This window comes from Bidens hawaiensis, unplaced genomic scaffold (genome assembly GCF_021521415.1).
Source record: "Bidens hawaiensis isolate Kalapana, Puna unplaced genomic scaffold, B.hawaiensis_p1.1 tig00070754_1, whole genome shotgun sequence".
NCBI lineage: Eukaryota > Viridiplantae > Streptophyta > Magnoliopsida > Asterales > Asteraceae > Bidens > Bidens hawaiensis.
In genome coordinates this window covers 1-25,058 of record NW_027502418.1, presented here as the reverse complement: position 1 = coordinate 25,058, position 25,058 = coordinate 1, and the positions used below count along the sequence as shown (strand labels likewise).

The 25,058-nt window shown below is 35.6% G+C and overlaps 1 protein-coding gene and 1 long non-coding RNA gene across 2 annotated transcripts; both read right to left on the bottom strand.

The window, feature by feature from the left end:
• Positions 1-275: 275 nt before the first annotated feature.
• On the bottom strand, positions 276-9,659 carry LOC143605668 (ALBINO3-like protein 2, chloroplastic). The gene is made up of 10 exons (XM_077081698.1): positions 9,564-9,659; positions 5,109-5,168; positions 4,884-4,949; positions 4,536-4,583; positions 3,696-3,881; positions 3,504-3,559; positions 2,480-2,597; positions 2,320-2,409; positions 2,110-2,219; positions 276-606 (listed from the first exon to the last, which is right to left on the bottom strand). The coding sequence occupies exons 1-10, from the start codon at positions 9,618-9,620 to the stop codon at positions 444-446; spliced, it is 954 nt and encodes a 317-aa protein (XP_076937813.1). The 5' UTR covers positions 9,621-9,659; the 3' UTR covers positions 276-443.
• Positions 9,660-9,713: 54 nt separating this feature from the next.
• LOC143605669 (uncharacterized) lies at positions 9,714-10,610 on the bottom strand. The gene is made up of 3 exons (XR_013148591.1): positions 10,511-10,610; positions 10,302-10,429; positions 9,714-9,991 (listed from the first exon to the last, which is right to left on the bottom strand). It is a non-coding gene; the product is annotated as an uncharacterized LOC143605669 (long non-coding RNA).
• Between the last annotated feature and the right edge of the window lie 14,448 nt (positions 10,611-25,058).

Genomic DNA, 25,058 nt, shown 5'->3' with positions numbered 1-25,058 from the left:
CCCATTACCATTTTACTTTCCGGTTGATGGCAACAATGCACAAATATTTCAAATGTCAACAGCTGAGTGAAGCAACCACAATGATCAAACACTTAATCATGATTTGATCAAACACCAAATACAACTAGAAAAAATAAGTAGAGCGTGTTTAGAAACGTTACAACCCTACCGAACTGTCCAAACCAAAACAAATCGGCTTGTTCAACCACTTTGGCAATTTATAGTTCAGCGATTAGAAACTTGAAACTGAAACACACTCTGAACAAAACCGGCAATTTAACCTTGATTATTGTTTTTTACTTTTTCCAAAAAGTCAATCAAATGGACATTCATAAATACAATTTTCTGAAGTAAAGGATTATACCAATTGTTTTTCTGAAAAGTCAACAACAATACATGAAAACCTTTGTAGATCTATAAAAATGGAGGGAAGATGAGTGAGATCAGTAGTCTTTTCTCCTGCTATTTTCAAGATCACTTGCGAAATTGTTGTCTTCGGCTTCGCTTTCAACATGTTTCAAGAATTCACCATAAGCTGGATCGATAGTAGTTAGGATTCGCAAATACTTTTCTGCATCAGCATTGCGTCCTACGACTAGGTAAGCACTGCAAAACGAGTGAAACCAAAAATGTAATCGGTCAAATGGGTCTAAAGTTTGCCCAAAGTCTATTTTTGAATCATGAAACCTCCAATATGATTTTGTTCATAAAATATATCATTACTAAAATAATACCATTCTTGTAATCATATTTGACACATCAACTATTACAATATAATTATGTTCATCAAATAGATCATTACTAAAATAATACCATTCTTGTTCATATTTGACACATCAACTATTAATATAAAAAATTACAGAGTTTATTTATGAATGAATTTCATAGATAACCTTAAAAACTTCACAAATATCAGACCCAAGATTTAAAATATCAATGTATACCCCTAGAAAGTAAGTAAATATCATATTTACCCATTCTAACATAACTTTATTTTTTACTTGTATTTTTTTTGCAAAACATGTATACCTTTTGTTTAGTTTTTAATATCTTGCTTAAACCGTAACAAACATAACTGATACCGACCATGTATGCGTCGCCTCGCCACATCAACGCTCAGGTTTTAAATATGTTAGTTTTCTGTATAACAAGCTATACAAGTGCCGCTACTTTTTTTTTTGGTTTTTTGTTTAAAATATGTTAATGTGACAAAATTATTTTTTTCGTTTAGTTCCGGTATTGTAACGAACATAGCCGATACCGACCATATCCGCATTGACTCGCCACTATTCACCACGCAACGCGTGCAAATAAATCACTAGTTTCATTATAAATTGAGAATATTACACTTCTACCCTTATTTTTCTCAAAACTTCAAAATTTCATACACATCCATTTTTAACGTTCAGCTTCCATATTTAGTTATTACCCATCAACAATGTTTTTATCAAAATTTAAGATTTATTCATTACATTAAAACAGCTATATTTTCTTCACATCGACTTTCTTCCATAACTTTCTATAATTTCTTTTACAACATGCATAGGAACCGATGAACACATTTGAGTCTGGCGTTAATTTCTTTAACAATACGAGTTATTGAAAAATTAAGTAATAATAATTTTTTATTTATAAAAAGTGTGGCGATGATGTTTGAAACTCACTCTAGATATCTATTGAGCGTCAAAATAAATTAATTAAAGTTATATGATATGTAAATAATATTAATTTCGAAAGAATTTAAATAAGCACAAAAAGCCAAATAAATCACGACTATATGATTTTACCTTTTCATAATTATACAGTTCAAATTAGTTACTAAAGAGGTGGACCGTGGATAAATAACTATTTTTTTTTTATTTTTAAATATTTAAGAGTCTTGAGATTTAAGGATACAAATAGTTAATATGAAATTTAAAAGTTAAAAACAAAGGTATAATGGTCATATATTTTAAATGCTTTTAATGAAACGGGTATATATGATACTCTCTGGGTTGGATATAGATATTTGTGTAAGCGCATTAGGAATATATATATGAAATTTTCCCTTTATTTATTAAAGGGATAATTTTAATGCCAATAGATAATGTGTTTTGCTCAATCTGTTACCTTGAAAGAGCTAGCAAACCTTCACAATAATGTAATTTGGTCTTTGCATCTTCCGGCTCTTTCATATTTGCTATTCTTTCTAGATGTACAATAGCTTCTGCCACTTTACCCTGCATAAAAACCACATATCTTAGTATAAAAGAAATAAAATCATATACAAAATAGAAATAAAAATTGTCATATAAAATAAAATATAGAAAAAAGATTCACCTGCCGTCCAAGGGCTCTACCAAACGCATTTGATGCTACAATCAAATTATTGATATCTTCAAGTTCTGTTGGATGCCCAAAACGAAGAAGCTGCAACAAGTACTTGGTTAAAAAAATGAAAAATTTTAATAAAAAAAAAAGTGAAATCAGAGCTTCATACTTTGGTTATAGCACGATCCAAATATTCAGTAGCCTCAACTACCTTTTGATCATTCATCAAAATTTGACCCATAGTGATCAATGCACTAACATGCTCAGGGTCCTTTTCGAGTATCAATCTGCAATTTATGTTTAAAATTTGGAAAACAACAATAGACTAAATATACATCATTAACAATTTCAACTCGCTTATGAATGAATGGGTTCACCAGGGTTGTAATATATATATATATATATATGTACTGGGTCAAATGGGTAGGATTTAAAAATAAGCTTGGAAGGGAAAAGAACAAATTGATTAAAAATCATCCGGAGTGTATTTTCAATGCACATAACCACATGAATGATTTGATTAATTCATTCATATGAAATTTTTAATCATAACACCAAAATCACCCTTTTTAATCCCATTGATTTTGCCTAGGCCTGTAAACGAACGGAATGTTCAGTGAAGAGTTCATGGACCGTTCGGTGGGAAGTTCGTTTATTTAATTAATGAACGAACATGAACAAATAATTGTGTTCTTTTAGTTAAAAGAGTGAACATGAGCACGTGTCCCGTTTGCTCATTCAGGTTCGTGACGTTTGTTTATTTAAACTTTTTATCCTCCGTTCCTTTACACTCTCATTTATATTTGTTAGTTTACGTTTGTTAATTTCGTTAGTTTACATTCATTAATAAATTCATTTAGAATTTTTTGACCCATTACAACTTAGTCTAGTTCAATAACATTTTAGCCCCAACACAAAGTTCTTCACATTACTTTAACTAGTTCTAGCTCAGTTTTGTTCATTCATCTATGTTCAATTATGTCCATTCGTTTACGCTCGTAAACCGTTCGTTTATACGTTAACAAACACAAACATGCATTAAAAACAAACACAAACAAGAAAACCCATTTCGTTTCTGTTCGTGTTCGATAAACGTGAAACGAGCGAACATGCTCCATTCGCGTTCGCTTACAGGCCACCTCTAGAATCTCTGTTTAAAGTATTTAACCAATATGAAGGCTCCAGTATATTACCTTAGAAGTGGGACAGCTCTATCTTTTTCCCCTTTTGAAAGGTGCAAGATAGAAAGCTATAAATAATTTCAACCACCCACATAAAAAACGAGAAACAATATCAGTTACAATCAATAAACAAAAGTAACCGCCTAAAAATAAATACGAAACCCGGAAAAGAAAGGAAAGGAGGAGGAAGGGGGGGGGGCTTACATTATAGATCTCTAGTACTGATAACTCTTGAACACGTTTTTTAACCAAAGGAACAGTGAATATGGATTCTAGTCCATCCATTTCAGGGGACTTTCCGGAATTTTCTGGAGCCAATTTATCAGGTAATCCCAATTTATCAGGTAATCCCAATTTTTCACGAACATGTGGATGTTTCATAGTTAATTGCTGCGTAATTAATTAGTTAAATAACTAAAATTAAACATAGTAACCAAATTAAAGAATGATTCTACATAGCATAAATAACTAAAATTAAACATAAATAACTAAAATTAAACATAATAACTAAAATACGCCCTGCTTGCGGTGCGCACATATGATGTATATATGTGTGAACCCTCGGGTGGGCAAAAGTGAAATTGCACTAATTTTGACGTTATTTTACTAATCTCGTGAAAATATCGTTAAAAGTGACGGAAGGTTAATCAGGCATCATGTGGTGGTGTTGATAGCCGAAAGACAAGGGTACATGCACCAATCAGCCGGTGTCCCGATGATTTCAGTGCTATGTGCCTTATGTCCAAGGCTTGATGCAAAACTACTATCGAGCCGGGGGTCTCACCGGAAGCAGCCTCTTAATCCCCATTGGGTAGAGGTAAGGCTGTCTACATCTTACCCTCCTCAGACCCTACCATAGCTTTGCTATTGGTGGGATATACTGAGTACGATGATGATGATGATGAACCAAATTAATGGATGCTTCATGAATGATTCAACCACCCAGATGAATGATCCAACAAATTTTTTTTTTAAATATGAGCAAAAATGAAATGGGCTAATTGAGAATTATATAAAATGGAGTGTTAGAAAGCTAAAACCAACCTGAACAAGGGTTAAGGAGCTATTAGCTGTCCAGTATAGCAAACTGCCCTGCAAAAGAATTATTAAAATCTGAGCTTAACAATTAAAATTAACTTACTGCAACTATTAAAAAAGTTAAAATGTTTAATATCCAGCCACGTGAGATATTCATATATGAAGTCCATTCTTTATAATACTAACTTTCCTCAACAAGTACAGCTTCATTGATCAATAGCAGCTCTTAGTATAGAACAACCAGTCAATTCTATATAACAAGAATAAAACTATTGGTTTTCCTGAATTAAAGATTAAATTAAATGATTTAACTGCAACCTAATTTGCTGCAAAATATGAGAAACTTTAGTTTACCTGTGGAAGATAAAATCCAGCAAAAAGTATAGGTATAGTGAGACAGTGCAGGTAGTACTTATAATACTGAAAAACACACACACAGATGTTAGAATACATGTCTTGAGTTATATAACAAGAATAAGCCAATATAACATATACTGTCATGTTTTGCAGGTGACAATAACCATTTACAAAATGCCCTCCAAAAGAACACTGACAGAATTTTGTACATAGATCACTCACCTTTGCTAAAACACCAATTAGATTTGGCAGCCTTGCCAAAGAAGACTTGTCAAGTGAAACCTGATTAAAAAAAATAATTCATAAATTCAGAAACATAGAATACAAAATAATAAACCAGAACCATACAGCCTCTACAGAAGCCTACTTACATAACTCTCAGAAAATAATTGCTACATCAGCTAGGCATTAGACAAGTGAGGTTCTTTGTAACTGTCTGATAATTTTGGGAAAAAAACCCTTCAATTATTGCTCAAAACCTTACTATTTCTCAAGAAAAATGAGTATTCATTTTAGAGTTAATTACACGGATGGCTTGCTCATTTTGCATGTTTAGTTCTCCAACTTTGAGAAATTACAGGCTCGATCCAATTGTTTAGAAGCGGGTAAAACTTTTGGTTGCTAAATTAGATGGATGCTAACTTTGCCCATTAAGTGGATGGTAAGTGTCAAGCTGTCAATCCCCTTCCACTCCATTTCTTCCCACCTCTTGTCCAAACACTATAGCCGGAAAACATATCGCCTAAACCTCCATTGCCCGTTCTTAGCCAGACTACCACCGCAGCCACACCAACCCGCCACCGCAAACCTTCGAAGCTCACTCGGCCAGCAACTGAAAACCCCACTGCAGATCTGACAGCAGCCCCACCACAGATCTTTGAAGCTCGACTGTTACCCGCCACCACACCTCTCAGCTTCATCATCATCGACTGCAGATCTTGTTGGGTTCGTAGGCCTTGTTGGCCCGGTTTATTATATGAAGTCAAAAGAGGAGACGGGTGTGGGCGGTCGGGCCCAAGCCCGGCCCGGTTTAGATTTCTTGCATAATAATTTACTAACCCTAGTTCAGTCTCTATATAAACAACATTATGTACTTGTAATATTTGGTCACTCAATAAAGATATACCTAGTTGCCACCCGTGGACGTAGGTCAGTTTAGACCGTACCACGTTAAATCCTCGTGTTCGTTTACTGCTTTCGTGTGTGTGTTCAGTTTCGTGTGTGCGTTTAATCCTAACAAGTGGTATCTAGAGCTTAGGTTCGGATCACACGAAGAACACGGTGAACCAGTTCCGCGTGTCGCCGCCGCACCAGTGATCGGGGCTAGGGTTCCGCCGCGTTACCGCTAACTGCTGCTAGGGTTTCGCTGCCACCAGTTGCCACAGGTCAGATTCAGGTTGTCGATCTAGTTTTTCGGTGTTGGCAGCTAGCCGACGTATCCAGCGATCGACCGGAAGGTTGAGAAGAAGGCAGAAGTTTTGCGAGTCGAGATCCTACTTTGCAAAGTACGAGTCAATAACAACGAATCAAGATCCTATTTTCGTTGAAGAACAGTTTCAAGTCAGAAGAAATTTAAAGAAACTTAGAACCAGTGCCAACCGCGTTTGTCAGGTTTATCGTTTCAGTTTAAAGTTTCGGTTTCTGATTTACAGTTCGTTATTCCGCTGCACGTTAAATAGGTTGATTGTTTAACAGAGTTCAGTAGAACAATCGTTAAGTTCAGGCTCGTGTTGCTGTGTCTGTCTCTGTTTTTTTTATCCAGTTTTTCGTTTTAGTCATTGTTATGGCAGAAGACGGAAAGGTTTCGATACAGAAGTTTGACGGACAGAAGTTCGGTTGGTGGAAGATGCAGATTGAGGCACTACTTTGTCAGAAAGACTTGGATGTAGTGCTTGAGGATGAAAAACCAGAAAAGCTGTCAGAAGCAGATTGGAAGAAGTTAGACAAGAAAGCCAGGGCTTGTATTACTCTGTCGTTGTCGGAAGATGTGGCGTTTAACATCATGAAAGAAACCACAGCACGTGGTATGATGGAGGCGCTATCCAACATGTATGAAAAGCCTTCGGCAGCGAATAAAGTCTATCTTATCCGAGAGCTAGTGACAACAAGAATGAAAGAGGGTGGGTCAGTTACAACTCATATCAATAATCTTAATTCGATCTTGTCCCGCTTAGTGTCAGTTGACATTAAGTTTGATGATGAAGTTCAAGGCCTCTTGTTATTATCTTCTTTGCCCGACAGTTGGTCGCAAATAGTGACTGCAGTTTGTAGTTCGTCTACAAATATTACTTTCGATGGGATTCGAGATCTGATTCTGGGAGAAGATTCAAGACGCAGAAGTTCAGGTGAATCATTAGGCAATATGCTAGTCACAGAAGGTAGAGGTAGGGGAAAACAGCGAGGCAGTGGGAGCAGGAAGAGGAGTCAGTCTAAGACTCGTAAGGATATTGAATGTTGGGGTTGTAAAGAGAAAGGACACTTCAGGAATCAGTGTCCGAATGGTAAGAAAGAGGTGAACGTTACAGAAGACGACACAGATGACGGGGTCAGTAGTGATGAGGCTTTGGTTTGTAGTGTTGAGAGTAGCGTTGATGCTTGGGTGATGAATTCTGGTGCATCGTTTCATGCCACTCACTGTAGTGAAACGATGAAGAATCTTAAATTTGGGGATTTTGGAAAGGTTCGACTAGCGAATGATGATATTTTAGAGGTTACGGGTATGGGAGACGTTGACTTGATAACTTCTGCCGGTACTTCTTGGACTTTGAAAGACGTGAGGGTTATTCCAAGTTTGAAGAAACGTTTGATATCAGTTGGGCAGTTGGATGACCAAGGGCACGATGTTAAGTTCGGGAATGGGCAGTGGAAAGTAGTCAAAGGGAATCTCGTTGTTGCTCGTGGAAAGAAAATTGGTTCATTGTATATGGTCGGCATGTCATCGAAAGGAGTGGATCCAGTTTTGGTGAAAGACAAAATCCGGTTCACAGAATCTCGTGGGCAGAAGAAGGTTCGTTTTGCAAGTAACAAACCCATAGCCAAAGTGAAGATTCAGGATGAACGAGCTAGGAAGGTTAAATCAGTTGGAGGACATCGTGACAGTGGGAGCACAGGTCGTGTTTCAGTTACAGTTCCAGGTCGACAGTGGATTAAGAAAACCAGTATTCCAGCTGTAAAAGTCTCTCCAATGAATTACTTGCTGAATATGGAGAGTGTTTGTTCTCAGGTTATCTCAGGATCCGGTAGTTCGTTACAGTGGGAGCCGGTAGGGACAGAGAACGGGTCAGGGGCAGTTTCAGCCATGACTGACGTGTTGGAGCTCCGGGGAGCTTCAACGGGCCTTCAGGTTAATTGATGAGAAGGCGGTGGCAGCTAGAAGAAGTTTAATGTTCAGATTACAGAAGTACAATCAGGAGTGCAGACGAGAGTACTCAAGGCCTCCGAGTGGGAGATTGTTGGGTTCGTAGGCCTTGTTGGCCCGGTTTATTAAATGAAGTCAAAAGAGGAGACGGGTGTGGACGGTCGGGCCCAAGCCCGGCCCGGTTTAGATTTCTTGCATAATAATTTACTAACCCTAGTTCAGTCTCTATATAAACAACATTATGTACTTGTAATATTTGGTCACTCAATAAAGATATACCTAGTTGCCACCCGTGGACGTAGGTCAGTTTAGACCGAACCACGTTAAATCCTCGTGTTCGTTTACTGCTTTCGTGTGTGTGTTCAGTTTCGTGTGTGCGTTTAATCCTAACAGATCTTTGAAGCTCGACTGTTACCCGCAACCATACCTCTCCGCTTCACATCTTCGACCGCAGATAAGCCTCGACTTTTCAGATCCTGCGTGTAAAATGTGAAGATGGCACCTCCTGTCGGACCATACACTAATTTGTGTCCCTATTTGATTCGTTTTTTGAGTTTGCAGGGTGTCGGGGACAAGAGAAGGGAGAACGGCGGTGCACTGTTAATAAAAAAAAGAAAGCGACAGTGGTGGTGCAGGTTTCCAGATGACGGTGGTGGCTGACGATTGTGTTACGATGCCGATGATGTGGGTAAGGTAGGGTGGGGCAGGTACTATTGATTTATTTATGTTTTTATCTATTTAATTATTAGGGGTACTTTTGACAATTCACTCCCACTTAACGGTTAAAGTTCATGTCCATCCAATTTAGGGACCAAACGTGTTACTCGCTTCTAAAAAGTTGTATTGAGTCTGTAATTTCTAGAAGTTAGGGACTAAACGAGAAAAATGAGGAAACAACATCGACCATTAGTGCAATTAACCCTTCATTTATCATATAATACAGTTTATATCTATGGAGTTTGAATCAAATACAAATGAAATTAACATGCTAATTGTGAAAATCAAGTAGAGTAATTATATATACAAGTAGAGTAATTACATAACTACTCTACTTGTATATTTCTCACAATTAGCACGTTAACTTTCCCTTATATCTATGAATCAATAATAATACGATGTGTGCAAACTAACAAAACCATATATTGATAGCACAAAAAGACGATATTCAACAACGCCATTCTCTAGATTTAGTAACTAAATATCGTTTTATTAACAAACAGTCTTTCCTGAGCTTTAGCACCATATTACTCAAAGTGAAGGGAATTATCATGTTGAATTTCTTTTTGATGAAGTCAATTAGTTAAAGTAAAGGGAATTACCCGGACATTGACAAGATGCAGTGAAGCTATTAGCAGGGGGAAAATGCAACCTGTCATGCCATGTGGCAACTCAATCAGATTCTGGAACCAGAGAGTGCCCCCCCTGAAATGAATGTATAAAATATCAACTTCAAAAATTCATCAGTGATTTACAAATATCAAAGTACATAAAATATTAAAGCTAAAACAAAAAACTAACAATCATAGATTAGATTTAGTTAAACTCTGTCTGAACAACCAATCTCCCCAAGAAATAAATGGATATGACAAGAGAAAGATTAACAATCATAAGGTGTTACAAGCCAAAGATTGGTTTAAATGTGCACTACTAATTATTTACTTATAAGTTGCCTTACAGACTTGAAGCCAGGATGATGGTCCAGTGCCATTTGTCGGACACTCACTGTCCCCAAAACAAAACAAGGAATCTGCAAATTACAATCAACGAATGAGGTATTCAATTTATCTACAAATTAATACTGTTACTTGGGACCATGTAAATTTATTAAACTAAAAAAAAGGTATTAAATTTATACATTATGGAGTTCATTCCTCATCCCACGAATGTAAAAAAAGTTCACATAAACATCAGTGGATTGTAAACTTATGTATCATTGTACATAACAATAGTAAGGTTTTACAGTATCGTTTATTGTGTCTTGGAATAGTACATTGTAAAATTTGATTAAAAATAATATTCATTGCATAAACATCAGTGGATCTTATTAAATGATTAACCTGAACAAGTGGATATGCTAATATCCATAAAAACGAAGGGCAGCCAATTTCTTTCCTTTTATCTCGAAAGCGTTTGTACTGTTGTACCCAACTCTTTCCTGAGAACGGTGGTGGTATTGGTAAAGGCACTATAAAAAAAGTCAAAACAACATTTGAAGGTTTCTGTCTGAATGAGTTAAAAGTAAAAATAAAAGCAAGAAGTAACTGACACTGAGATAGCAACTCGGCATTCCTCTTCAACTTGCAAAAGAAGCACAGGAAGTATGGTAACTCTAAGAGCTACTGTTGAGATGATGATAGTCAACCACCTGCAAAGAAAATAGGAAATGAGACTACTGTTTAAAAATAATAATAATAATACCAAGGGATGACAGTAAGATGATGGAGCGTAGAACCAAGCAACGAACGGGAAGAATGGGCTCGGAAGTGTGAAAATCAAAGAAGCCTCCTTGAGTGGAGAAGGAATAATATGACAAGTTGTAGGGTGTAAGGAATAATCGATTACTGTGTGTGTAAAAACATCTGGTTTATCTTGAGATTGGATTGGATCACAAGATCTACTTCGAGGTCGACCAACTTCCTCCCGAGCTATGTCGAATGCTCATTGCCAATTAAAGTTAGACAAGTCTGATCGTAAATTTGTTATTGATGGACCGGAGGAGTTACCTCGCATGACCGGTAGAGATAAGATCAAGCTGGTGGCTAGAAGTGAAGGATCTTCGTCTTGAATATCATCCTAAATGTAACATTTCGGATTTTCATATTCGGGTAATCCAAATTGGTTTAGTATTATATAACTTTTGAGTTTAATACTCAAACACCCCCCGACTAAACTTTAACCCATTCTTGGACCCTCCACAATAGATTAGGGACTTGTTTACAAAATTTACAACATATTCTTCTTCTCCCTACCTCTCCGGTCGTCATCTTCATACCCCCCTCCCCTTTTGCTTGGTTCTTAATTCATGATATAATCATGGAAATTAGCTATGCCAAATCATTTGCCAATTAGTAATGAATACACTCTAATTGAAGAAAATATTAACGAATTGATATCAAACCCCGTTAATTTCTAACCACGGTTGTCCTTACCTTATTACCCTATAAATACACCATGATAACCCAATTAAACTAGTCCACAACACCCTCTCAACCTCGCGACCATAAGCCCTAACTCAATTGCAACGAACTAAGCCGTCCAGTGCCCTAACAAGTTCAAGATCAGTCCACGAGGAAACGTTGGCCGTTCACCATTAATTCGTGATCATTGCTGGTAATTGTCATATGGTTATAAATTATATTTCGTTTTTTACTAGTAAGCATTAACCCTAAATCAATTTCATTCATTAATAACAACTTAATTTAATTTAAAATATGAGGTTTTGTATGGGAATATCATGAACTGGAGAGATTGTATTTAATTTATCAGACTCGTCTACTGATCAAGTTTAAGCGTTGGCCTGATGGCCAGCGCATGTTTATTAAGACTCGAATCGGCCCGGGGCGTGGGTTCGAGTCACCCAGGCCCGGTTTTATATATATATATATTATATTTTTTTCAATTAATTTTGATATTGTTACTTTAAATTAACACTATTTTAAAAAACCAAATCCCCCGTGTTCACGTTTTTCTTGTTTGAACCTTTGTTTCTTAATTTATACACACACATGTGTCTTACATATAATTAAAATATGATAATATATATATATATATATATAAATATATATATATATATATATATAAATATATATATATATATATATATATATATTCACTCGTTTCACGATCAGAACCATATCATATGTTTAAGATAAATTTTCATCTAACCTTCCTGTTAAAATATATTATAGTTATTTTGTTTATCGAAAATCAAACATATTTATAATAATAGTAGTAGTAGTAGTAATAATAATAATATTAATAATAATGTTGGGTTCTAATAAGATTATCAAAGTCATATAAACCCATTTATATAAATAACGCAGCGGATAATTAAGTTTTACATCTTGTTAATTAGATGAATATAAAATCACTTTTATAAACAAAAACCCAAGCCCCGGATCCATATACGAAACTACATGCTATCAAAACAACCATATGGTGTTTTAGCATACTACCTTCAAGATGCTAAGAAGGATGAAGAAGATGAAGATTGAATGGCTAGTCTTCAAAGTAGAAGAACCTCAAGCTTATATACCCACAAGCCACCAACAAACACACCCTTTATTTGCTAGGATGTACACTTAAAACTCCCTTTTTGTGCTCCTACTCACCTTGGCCGAAAATGATAGATGAGAATGAAGAGTTTACATGCTTTTCTTGTGTGAGTGAGAGAGAGAGAGAGAGCGAAATGCAACCAATGCATCACTCCTTTTGGCCAATGACCACATATGTATATTCTTGAAAGAGCAATATAATAAATAGATGAGAGAGAAATATATTTCCCTCCCAAATATTCAAACCCTTTCATTTTTATTACTTATGTTATATTTGTTACATATTACAAAATGTAATATAACATAATGTAAGTAACATGCATTATGTTATTTAACCAACTTAAATAACATTATAAAATATATTCTCTCAAAGTCTAAATTATTCATATAATTTATTTACTACACAAATGCAAATACTTTGAAACCCACTTTCTAAATATCGTAAGTGTTAATATTTATTTGTTAGATCATATCTTAAAATAAATATCGTGGGTGTTTGTCTAGCTTGTTATTGGGTATGACCCGACTTGGATCATAACGTACTAGCCACATCAACTCTAATATGTGTCTTGGGCAGACCGAGTCCAACAAGTTAAACTAATACGTTTACTTAAAACCCGATCAAATCCTAAAATTCGTCATATCATTATTTCGTTTATAGTTAATTATGTTATCATTAACAACTAGGAACTCTTGTCGACGCATCCCGAGAAGCACGATTGCATTTAACTTAATTTCTACTGACGTCTCATCTTCACTTACCCTACTCTATAAGGTGAGAAGTCATTCCCCTTATTTTACCTATTTTTAATCTTTTAGGGACTTATGCGTACCCACACTTATTTACATATTAGATGGTATACTCGTTAGCAAACTGTTAATCATTGTTTGTGTATCATTTGAATGACTAATTGCTACTTGGTTATTTGTTTCATTTTATCGCATTTGGAAAGGTCCATTATAATCACATTATAGTATGATCATACGATGTCGTAGTAGCCAAAGCCCGATTCGCTAGGCAATGGTTAATTGACACCATTTGTTGCTCATGGTTTGACTGTTTATACTCACAATAACAGTTTTGCATTTTTATATATTTATTGTATCAAAAACTGGTGACTTTCTCACTCAACCTCGTGTTGATAAATCTATATGTATTTTGTATGCATTTTCAGGTTTTCAGTTGGATTTTTATCAAGGTGAAGAACACATAGAGATGACCTTTAAGTTCAAAATTTATACAAGACTATTTGCTTAAGTTCAACATTTCTTTGTTGCTGCATAGGAATTGTCTTTGCGAAGTAAGGCTAAAACCTTCCTGACATGCACGACGTGCTCACTGAAAGAAGCACTATAAATAAGAATATCGTCAAAATACACCACCACAAACTTCCCAATAAAAGCCCTGAGCAACTGATTTATCACACACATAAAAGTATTAGGCGCACTTGATAAACCAAAAGGCATCACCAACCACTCGTACAACCCTTCACGAGTCTTGAAGGCCGTTTTCCATTTATCCCCATGTCTAAGACGAATATGGTAATAACCACTCTTCAAATCCAACATTGTGAAAAATAGTAGCACCACTAATCTAGTCAGGCAAATCATCAAGTCGAGGAATAGGAAACCTGCACCTCACAGTAATCTTGTTGATAGCTTGACTATCACCACATATCCGCCAGGTGACATCCTTCTTTGGAGTTAACAAAGCAGGAACAGCACAAGGGCTCATACTTTCATGAACATGACCCTTAGAGATCAACTCCTCAACCTGTCTACGCAACTCTTCATGTTCTCGCGGGCTCATCCTGTAATGTGGCCTATTGGACAATTGTGAACCAGGCTCCAAATCAATATGATGTTGGATGTCATGCCAGCCCATCTGACAATTCATCAGGGAAAACATCAGAAAATTCCTCAAACAAAGGAATCATAGCTTCATGAATCTCAACTTCCTCGGGCACCGGTTTCCCTATCAAAACAAAAACACTATCTGCCTCCAACAACTCATCTTCAAACTGACTAATGGTTAACAGGTTACCCGAGTGCTTTGTGGCTAGCTGCTTGGGCTTGCTAGGAAGAAGTGTTATCTTCACCCCACCAAACATGAAGCTATAAGAATTGGACCACCCATCATGTTCTATAGTTCGATCATACTCCCAAGGTCTACCCAACAACAAGTGACACGCATCCGTAGGAACCACATCACATACAACATCATCTTTATGTGGCCCCAATAGAAAAAGAAACAAGGGCCTTCTTAGAGACCGTTACCTCTCCCCCTTTTATAAGCCATCGAAGCTTATAAGACTTGGGGTGACTCTCCGTCTTCAAGTTAAACTTTTGGACTGCCTCTTCATAAATCAGATTGTCACAACTTCTAGAATCGATAACAAACGTGCAAACCTTCCCTAGAATGGTACATGTGGAGTGGAAGATGTTATGCTTAAGCCATCTGTCCTCATCAACCTTTGGTGCATATCAAGAACGCCTAACCACCAAGTTCACCCCCATATCATTGGTCACAACCTCCTCCTCATACTCGGGTTCTTCATCACACTCTGGGGCCATTTCATACTCTTCATACTGTTCTTCCTCAGATTCAACAAACAAATGCCTCTTACCATCTTGTTTACAGTCAACTTGCCGATGGCTTGTCTCACCACACTTGAAACACTTCACCCCGCTACTACTAGCCCCCTTAGAAGATGAACCGACATTTGTTAAACCCCGACCTCTGCTGATTAGGCACGACACGAGGTCCTCCACCACCCGACCCCGAACCTCCTCTAGTAGGGCCTGGTGAATATGAACCGCCCACCCGACGGTTTTGTTTTTCAAAAGCCAATGCCCGTTGGTGTGCCTCGAGGATTGTTAACAGATCAAAAAGATTTACCGAGTCCAAGATCTGAACCCTTAAACCCACAATATACAGAGCAACAAGTTGTTCATCTGTTTCTTGAATATTGTTACGAGCCACCAATTGGTAAAACTCAGTTGTATAATCATCAACTGATCTGGATCCCTGCTTCAGATTCTGCAAACGTTGATACATCAACCGTTGAAAGTTGTGAGGCAAAAAGCTAGACCTCAAACATTTTTTCATCTTGGGCCATGTCACAATCCTTGACTTCCCAAGCCTGTTTCGTGTCACCTTCAATTGTTGCCACCACGCTGATGCCCTCCCACGTAGCCTGGTAGCGATTAAAGGTACTCGCTTATTTTTAGGTACCTCCTTGAATTCAAACACCTCCTCTACCGTGGCCAGCCAATCAATGAACCCTTCCGAATCCAAACTAGTCCCATTAAATTATGGAATATCGATTCGCATCCCAGCATCCCAACGTCGGTTGCCATCCCCATGTTCTCGCCTTGGTTCCCTCTCGTTGTCACACCCCAACCTACGGCGGAAATGCCGGGGCGAACCGATTGCTCACAGCTTTTCAAAGGTTAATATCATGCAATATTATTTAAATGACAATATCTATTTAATTCGATTTAATAATTCAAATAATTCAAGTACAAAATAAAACTTATTAAACAAACAACAATTACAAATTAAATTCTTGATTAATTATTTTCTAACTTAAATTCTTCACTAAGTCTTCGTCAACCTGCATTAAATTCCTACGATAACCTGCATATGCGTATAAAATAGAATTTTGTCAACAATACATGTTGAGTGAGTAAAACACTAGTTTAAAACACAAAAATAATAATAATATATAGTAAATAAAGAAAGATGCAAACTGTTCCTGTGATAATAAACAGTTAAGCCGTAGCACATATACAAATAATCAACCATAAAGAAAGGGCTCAACCAATCCATATAAATGGACATTGGTTACCAAGTAAGGACTAAACTGTTGCTATAAAATGGGACATCGGTTGCCGAAATAAGCAAATAGCATTCAAATAAAGCAAGTATGCAAATAACAAGTTAAGCATAAACTAATACACACACAAGGGTTAACAGTTGCGGTGTTGAATACTAGATAATAGTTAAATATATAAGATACTCGCATGTCTCCAAAAAGGTTTAAAATTAAGTAAAAAAGGGGGAATGATTACTCACCTTAGCAATACGGAAAAGATACACGAATGTGGTAAGAACGGTAGTAAACAAGAGTCACGCTCTTCGGAAGTTATCGACAAGAAATCCTATGTAACAATAATCGATGAAATAAATAACTATGATCTCAATAAGGAATCTAAAGCTAGGTAGACGCTCGATAGTTGATGACCGAGTATAATCTTACGAAAGTTGAATATCCATTATAAAAGTTTTATCGTAAATAACATGACTTAATTGAATAAAACTATACATAAAAAGACTTAAATAATTATTTATAAAACTTTTTTGTTTACATAAAAAGATTTGTTTATTTAAATATAAAAAATATGCTTAATATATATATATATATATATATATATATATATATATATATTTTATCCATGAATCAAAAACGCGATTAGTTAACATGTTGGTTTTTAAGAAAATAATAGTTAATTGCAAGTTTCATAATATTTATAACATTTAATTATGTGAATTAACATATTATAATATAATTATTAAAACAAGTTCTAAAAATAATATAGATAAAAACGGGGCTGGGGGGATTCGAACCCGCACCCCCAGCACCCAACCCTTAACACAAACACAATCGTCCAACTGAACTAGCTGAGCAATTTGTTTGTATCTCAGAAACATAAATAAATAACTAGAAGACAAAATACCCAGATAGAAACATGAACCCTAACAATATCAATTTGATATATCCTGACACAATCAATCGAATTGATATTGGGGTTATTGATGAGCATCATAGCGCGATCCTATTGATGTAATTATTTACCTCGTATGTCTCTATTTGATGGGTTAACGAAGAACAACAAGTGACGGCTAGAAACAAACTCAGAAACGCGATTCACAGATAGTAAAAGTTAAATTGGCTTTGGGGTATTGTTTGCGCTAGTGAAGGGATTATGCAGGCGTGTTTAATTAGGCTATAATGATCGATAGATTGTATATTGGTAAACAAGTTAATGACGGTTTGATATAATAAGAAAAACGAATCACAATGATCAAGTTAACACAATTAGATTGTCGGTTATGTTGTATATGGAAGGTATAACACGTATATGATTCAATTTCCAAGTTCCGTGTCGAGAATTACGGTCCAAGGTATGCTATTGGGTTTCCGGTTTTGTTAACTGGGTCAAATACGGGTTCTGGGTCAAGGGTTTGGGTTAAAGAAATATATATTATAATAATATAGCAGATTCTACAAATAAGCCCCTGGATTATTTAGGTGGAAACAAAGTAGGTTTAAAGTTTAGTTTTTGGGTTAAAATGTATATTTTTCAAAGTTAAAGTTTATATAATAATAATAATAACAATATAATAATTAATAGAAAGATAAATAATACTTTTATATTTATTTAAATTTTCCGAAAACGAAAACGGGTCGAGAACTTTGTTTTTTGTTTATTATTGAAAGATCCGAGTTGTTACCGTCTCCACTACTTTAGGGAATTTCGTCCCAAAATTAACGAATACTATAACAAACTATTTAATAATTATTTATTTATTTTTTTAGGAAAGGAAAATTTTAAAATGAAATTTAAAAATTTATCATAGCACAGAACTTTAAATAGTTAAAATAACGCTCCAAATGCAAATCCGATAAGGGCACTTAAATATAGGATGTACCAGTGGCGTATCCACCGTGTCCTTATCATCTTTACATTTGTACCCTTATTCCAACCACTTTCAATTCTATATTATGACACACAATCTTACGCATCATGATTTCCATGCGAGGATTTTGATAATTATGTTTCAGACCATAATTATTTAGATCGTCGGATGGTCAACATGACTTATCCCATTGTGTGGGTTTACAAAATGATTGATTAAAACATGACTTTAAGGAAACAAAAGTTTTAAGGAGTTTTAATTTAGAACACTAGAAAGTCACCAATGTATAATTTCAAAATTTATAGTGAATTTTAGTAAAGTAAAGAAATTTTAAGACGACTTTTAAATGTAAAGATATAAGTATTTAAAGTTGAAGAAGGGGGTAGTTTATAAATAGTTAAAGTTAATGAAGATAAAGAAATAAGATTATAAGTAAGCTTCAATAAACAATCTATTTAATCAAGAGAATCTTAATTTATTAGATAGAAGGAAAATAGTTCAAACTGGAAATAATCCAAGGCCATGAAGAGGCGTTACAATACGTAATTAAGAAAAAGACAAAATAAGGTAAGACAGATAAAGAGAACAACAAAGGTCTTCATGATCGTTGAGTAGCTTAATTGGCGTGACTTGAGGTACCATGAGGAGTTGCAGGAGTAGGAGTAGTTGAGGTAGGTTGATTCGGCATTGCTTGGAAAACTGGAGCTTGAACGGTTTGCAAGAAAGTTTATTTTTGGTGGAAATATGTTTGGCAAACTTGAGCTTGTGGTTGCGATGTTTGGTAGTGTTGGGTTAAGTAAGGTTGACCTTAATTGATGGGAGGAGCTTGAGGGACATGAGTCAAGTAGTAGGGTATAGTCGTAGATTGGGCTTGATGAGCTTGGGTAAGTTGAGGGCACCCATTACGGAGATGACTTGGGTCCTTACAATGATAGCAAACACGGGTATTAGGAACATCGGGTTGAGCATGAGGGGTAGGTTGTTGCAGAACAGCTTGTGCAGTAGACGGGACACGACAGGTGTTAGCAAGATGACTATAACGGTTACATTGGGTGCATCGACGGCATAAGGATTTAACCGAGTGATGACGGTTACAAATGGAGCATGAGGGAAGAGGACCGAGGTAAGGTTTCTTGTTTGAGGAGACTTGCGGGTGGGTAGGATTTGTTGCATCAAGGTTCTTACGTTTCTTGTTGTGAGGATGAGTGGAGGTAGATGGCCTGTAGTCACCAGCAGAGGAATTAGTGGAAAAATTTGAATCGGTTGCACTAATGTTTAAATTTGGATCACTATCATAGGGATCGCAGTAGCTATCTCTTTGACGATACAGGCAGCCATACGGTGGTTGTGAGAAACAAACGATTGATGTCGAGGATGACGGTGGTTTCTAGAATGAGACATTCTATAATGACCAAAAATAAAGATTTATAAATGGAATGAAAAATTGAGGAAATAATGAGAATAGAAAATTTTTAACTATGGAGATCACTTAAAATGTTTGCTAAGAAGTAAGGGGAATTGTGTCATGAGGATTAAAAGTAAAAGTTTATAAGATGATGGGGGTACATTGCGTAAATAGTTGTTAATTGTTAAGTGATGTAGTCAATAAGATTAATTTGTGATGACTACACGAGGAGTTAAGTCAGTTTAAAATTTAGATTATTATTTGATTAAGTTTACAATGAACTAACGGAATATAAATTGTGGATATTGGCCTCCCATGAGCTTTCCATGGCAATTTGAATGGCCCAACGAACTAACGAAAAACAACTGAGTTGGACAGCCCATGAGCGTTACATGACAATTTGATTGTCCCAACTAATTAACGAATTAACAATGCAATGACGTTTGCCGACCGAAAGAGCGTTACACGACGTTTAAACTGACCAAACTAAATAACGAACTATCGAAATGAATATGGGTAGTCGGAGAATCTTGTGAATCACCACGTTGATTACTCCAACAAAAATACAAAATCAAGTTAAGAAATGGATAGTAGGAGTGCCCATGGAATTTTTCACCCAACTAACCATTTAAATAACGGAACACAATAATTGAGAAAACCGAGTTTAGCCACAAATTACTGTGAATTCAGTTAAAATTAACCTAAGGTGTAGGTCAAATGGCATTTATGGGTCTCGCTCGGGTCCATAGGGTTGAGTATTGTGGTCAGGTTATCACCCAGATAAGGAATAGCGTCTTAGCTTTGGTTCTCGAAACCGTTTTGCCAGTGCCCAACTAACAGTTTCTCTCCCCCTTTTATTTATCATAGGGGCATGCCACATAACCTAGCCCTAAGGTGCACGAGTGAAAACAACAGGTGGGAATTCTTAAGTAATTTCCCGAAAATAAAAGCAATCTTGTGACAATCGTCAATTTCAGGTTAACTCCGTTAACTCAACTCCGTCAATTCAAACTTAAAGATCATTAAATCTATAACGCACACTTCATTACATTTAAACTAGGGTTTAAATGACGCTTAACACTTACTACATGTGTAGTCTTTCGGGATTTGCACCGAAACGCAAACGAGTTGACGCAAACGATTGATGAATAAACGAAAAACGTCAAAACAGTAATTATGTGATAATTATGTGTTAGACTTATGTGTTATGTGATAACATGGTTATAAACGCTAACTCAAGATGTAAACAAGTTAGTTAAGCTAGTTAAGTAATACTTAGAAGTGGAGGGGCCAAAGTGTAACATTGTATTCTATAAATAATAATAATAACTAAACCCTAACTATTATTTTCCTCCCTCCCTAAATCCCGATCGGCCTCTCCCTCTCTTGACCCTTGGCTGCCGTCCACTTTCACACACATATACACCATCAATTCAAGCCTTTGATTGAAGAACTAGGTGCTAGGAAGGTATATTTGATCATCCTTTACCTTCTTGTTGCTTGATTTTGATGTTTAATGGGTTAATTGAAAACCCTAGGCAGCCGATTTTGTGTGTATGTATCACTAGAATGATTGTTGTTGATTGAATGATGATTTGATAACTAGATTGAATCTTGTTGCATGTTGATTGTTGTGTCTTTGATTTGAGTTAAAACACAAACCCTAATCTTGTATGTAATGTGAAATTGATGTGCATGGTTGGTGTTTATGGGTCTAGAGGGTTATATGGATGCATGATAGTTCATAGATTGTTATTATGTTGAGTTTGGATGCAAACAGATTCTGGACAGAATGTGTATACGATGTTTAAGTGACTGTAACGAAGTGTAAACGTGAAAATTGGTTGAGATTATTGGTACTGCAGTAAACTAGGTTGAGTCTAGTTTCTATAAAGTATAAATTTGTAATTTTTGGACAAGTAGAAGTTAACTTTTATGATTTTACAAAAACGTTGTGCAAAGCTGAGCTGTTAGACCTGCTGTTAGGTTATGTTGTAAATGTTATATCTCATGAACTACGAGACCAAATGGGTTGGTTCCACTTCTGGAAGTTGACTCATTGAGTTAGGAACCAAACCCAAGTGGTCTTGCATTTATTGGATTTTTCGTTTAACGGGAATTGCAAATAATATTATGTTGTGCATGAATCTGACTGTTATGAGTTTGCTGTAATGATTTGATGATTGTGAGAAAACTATGAGGAATAAAAATGTAATAAAATATGTTCTGGAAACCTAAGACATATGTGCTTCTGTGATGATTTTTGGTAAATTAATTGAGATGCTATGATCGGTGAAATAGTACAATCTTTCTAGTAGGATTTCTGTCTCGGTGAAACTAGCTGCTGAGTTGTGTAAAAATGCATGAAACATGATACTTGTTATATAATTGCTATGTTGTGACCAAAATACCCTTGCGGGGAAAAATTGCTAAGTGATTGCCATGATTTGACCAAATTGCCCTCATGGGGAATAATGGCTAGTTAATTGTTATTTGTTGACCAAAATGCCCTTACGGGGAATAATTGATAGTGATGTACTTTATGAAAACATGACACGTATATGATTGCTTACACATGTAATGTGTCACAAAAACACTTGTTAAAGTCACACACGATTCACGAATGAAACACGAAACATGTTATGTGCATAGGTATTATGTGCCGGGTCTAGAGACTCGATAATATTCCGACACTTAGAAAAATCTCTTTGTTGTTTTAGAACGTTAGAGAGAGTTTTTCGGTGACCGCGCATCTTGGTGATTTATTTTGGGAAATTCTTCGCAAACAGTGAGTTTCACTTTCCCCTCTTTAAACTGTTTTCAAACGCTTTTCACTTGGGGGAGATAACATACTCCACAACGCATTTAAGATTTTGTTATAAATTATATATCACTTGTAAAGGCTAAGTGGCAAACGAAATATTTGAAGTCCTACACATCGAACCGGTTAATATTTAGAATAGCGAGTCACTGTTGAGTAGTACTACTGGGTTTGACAAACCCCACCCAACGCTAAACTCGACTGGAGGTCGAGCGGGTGTAATTTTGGCTAACACGTACCATGGTCTGGAGGACCTGGTGACAAGGCACTTACTAAACGAGTCTGCTTCGGTGTCGAACACTTAGTAATACTTGTTGTATATACTAGCTACCTATCGATATATAATTTGACATAACACTATCTGGTAACGCAAAACGCCGTAACGTGGTTACGCAAAACTCTTAACGCAAAACGCCGTAACGTGGTTACGCAAAACGCTGAACGTAAAACGCTGAACGCAAACGCTAAGTGATTTATTTTATATAACTTGTGAACTCACCAACCTTGTGTTGACACTTTTAGTATGTTATTCTCAGGTAGCCGAGGCGGGCGCGCGGTTTAGGAACATGCATTGATTGAAAACGCTTTTGTCCTGCAAACTTATTTTTTTTTACGATTATCTTTGGTTTTTAAGTCGTCCCTGCGTGACGCAACTTTTGATTAAAGGTTTTTACGCTTCCGCATTTAATTACTCGTAAACGTTTTTCATGGTTTTGAAACTTTATTTTATGGTTTGATTATAACTGATGATTCCGATCCTGTTAGTTCACACCCTCTGACGGTAAACCTCCGTTAGTGGATTTTGAGGGTGTGACAAATCTAATTTTTCGAAAAGTTTTCTTTGAATGTTGAGGCACAGCCTTGGATTTTGTGTGTTTGTGCATAACAATACAATAGATAATAAATAATAATAATATAAGAAAGCTGTAAACAATTTAATTTGAACACATAAGGTAAACAGATATGCACATATAGTGGTCCTAAACATGTGTCTAAGGCAATTTCTAATGACCTATCTTAAACCTTCGGCTCTAATACCAATCTGTCACACCCCCAACCTACTGCGGAAATGCCGGGGCAAACCGATTGCTCACAGCTTTTCAAAGGTTACTATCATGCAATATTATTTAAATGACAATATATATTTAATTCGATTTAATAATTCACATAATTCAAGTACAAAATACAACTTATTAAACAAACAACAATTACAAATTAAATTCTTGATTAAATATTTTCTAAATTAAATTCTTCACTAAGTCTACGCCAACCTGCATTAAATTCCTATGATAACCTACATATGCGTATAAAATAGAATTTTGTCAACAACACATGTTGAGTGAGTAAAACACCAGTTTAAGACACAATAACAATAATATATAGTAAATAAAGAAAGATGCAAACTGTTCCTGTGAGAATAAACAGTTAAGCCATAGCACATACACAAATAATCAACCATAAAGAAAGGCCTCAACCAATCCATATAAATGAACATTGGTTACCAAGCAAGGACTAAACCGTTGCCATAAAAATGGACATCGGTTGCCGAAATAAGCAAATAGCATTCAAATAAAGCAAGTAAGCAAATAACAAGTTAAGCATAAACTGATATACACACAAGGGTTAACAATTGCAGTTTTGAATACTAGATAATAGTTAAATATATAAGATACGCGCATGTCCCCAAAAAGGTTTAAAAATAAGTAAAAAAAATGGGGAATGATTACTCAACTTAGCAATAAGCAAAAGATACACGAATGTGGTAAGAACGGTAGTAAACAAGAGTCACACTCTTCGTCGACGAGAAATCCTATGTAACAATAATCGATGAAATAAATAACTATGATATCAATAAGGAATCTAAAGCTAGGTAGACGCTCGATAGTTGATGACCGAGTATAATCTTACGAAAGTTGAATATCCATTATAAAAGTTTTATCGTAAATAACATGACTTAATTGAATAAAAATATACATAAAAAGACTTAAATAATTATTTATAAAACTTTTTAGTTTACATAAAAATATTTGTTTATTTAAATATAGAAAATATGCTTAATTTATATATATATATATATATATATATATATATATTATTTTTATCCATGAATCGGAAACGCGATTAGTTAACATGTTGGTTTTTAAGAAAATAATAGTTAATTGCAAGTTTCATAATACTTATAACATTTAATTATGTGAATCAACATATTAATATAATTATTAAAACAAGTTCCAAAAATAATATAGATAAAAATGGGTCTGGGGGATTTGAACCCGCACCCCCAGCGCTAAACTATTAACACAAACACAATCGTCCAACTGAACTAGCTGAGCAATTTTTTTATATCTCAGAAACATAAATAAATAACCAGAAGACTAAATACCCAGATAGAAACATGAACCCTAACAATATCAATTCGATCTATCCTGACACAATCAATCAAATTGATATTGGGTTATTGATGAGCATCATAGTGCGATCCTATTGATGTAATTAATTACCTCGTATGTCTCTATTTGATGGGTTAACGAAGAACAACAAGTGACGGCCAGAAACGAACTCAGAAACGTGATTCGCAGATAGTAAAAGTTAAATTGGCTTTGGGGTATT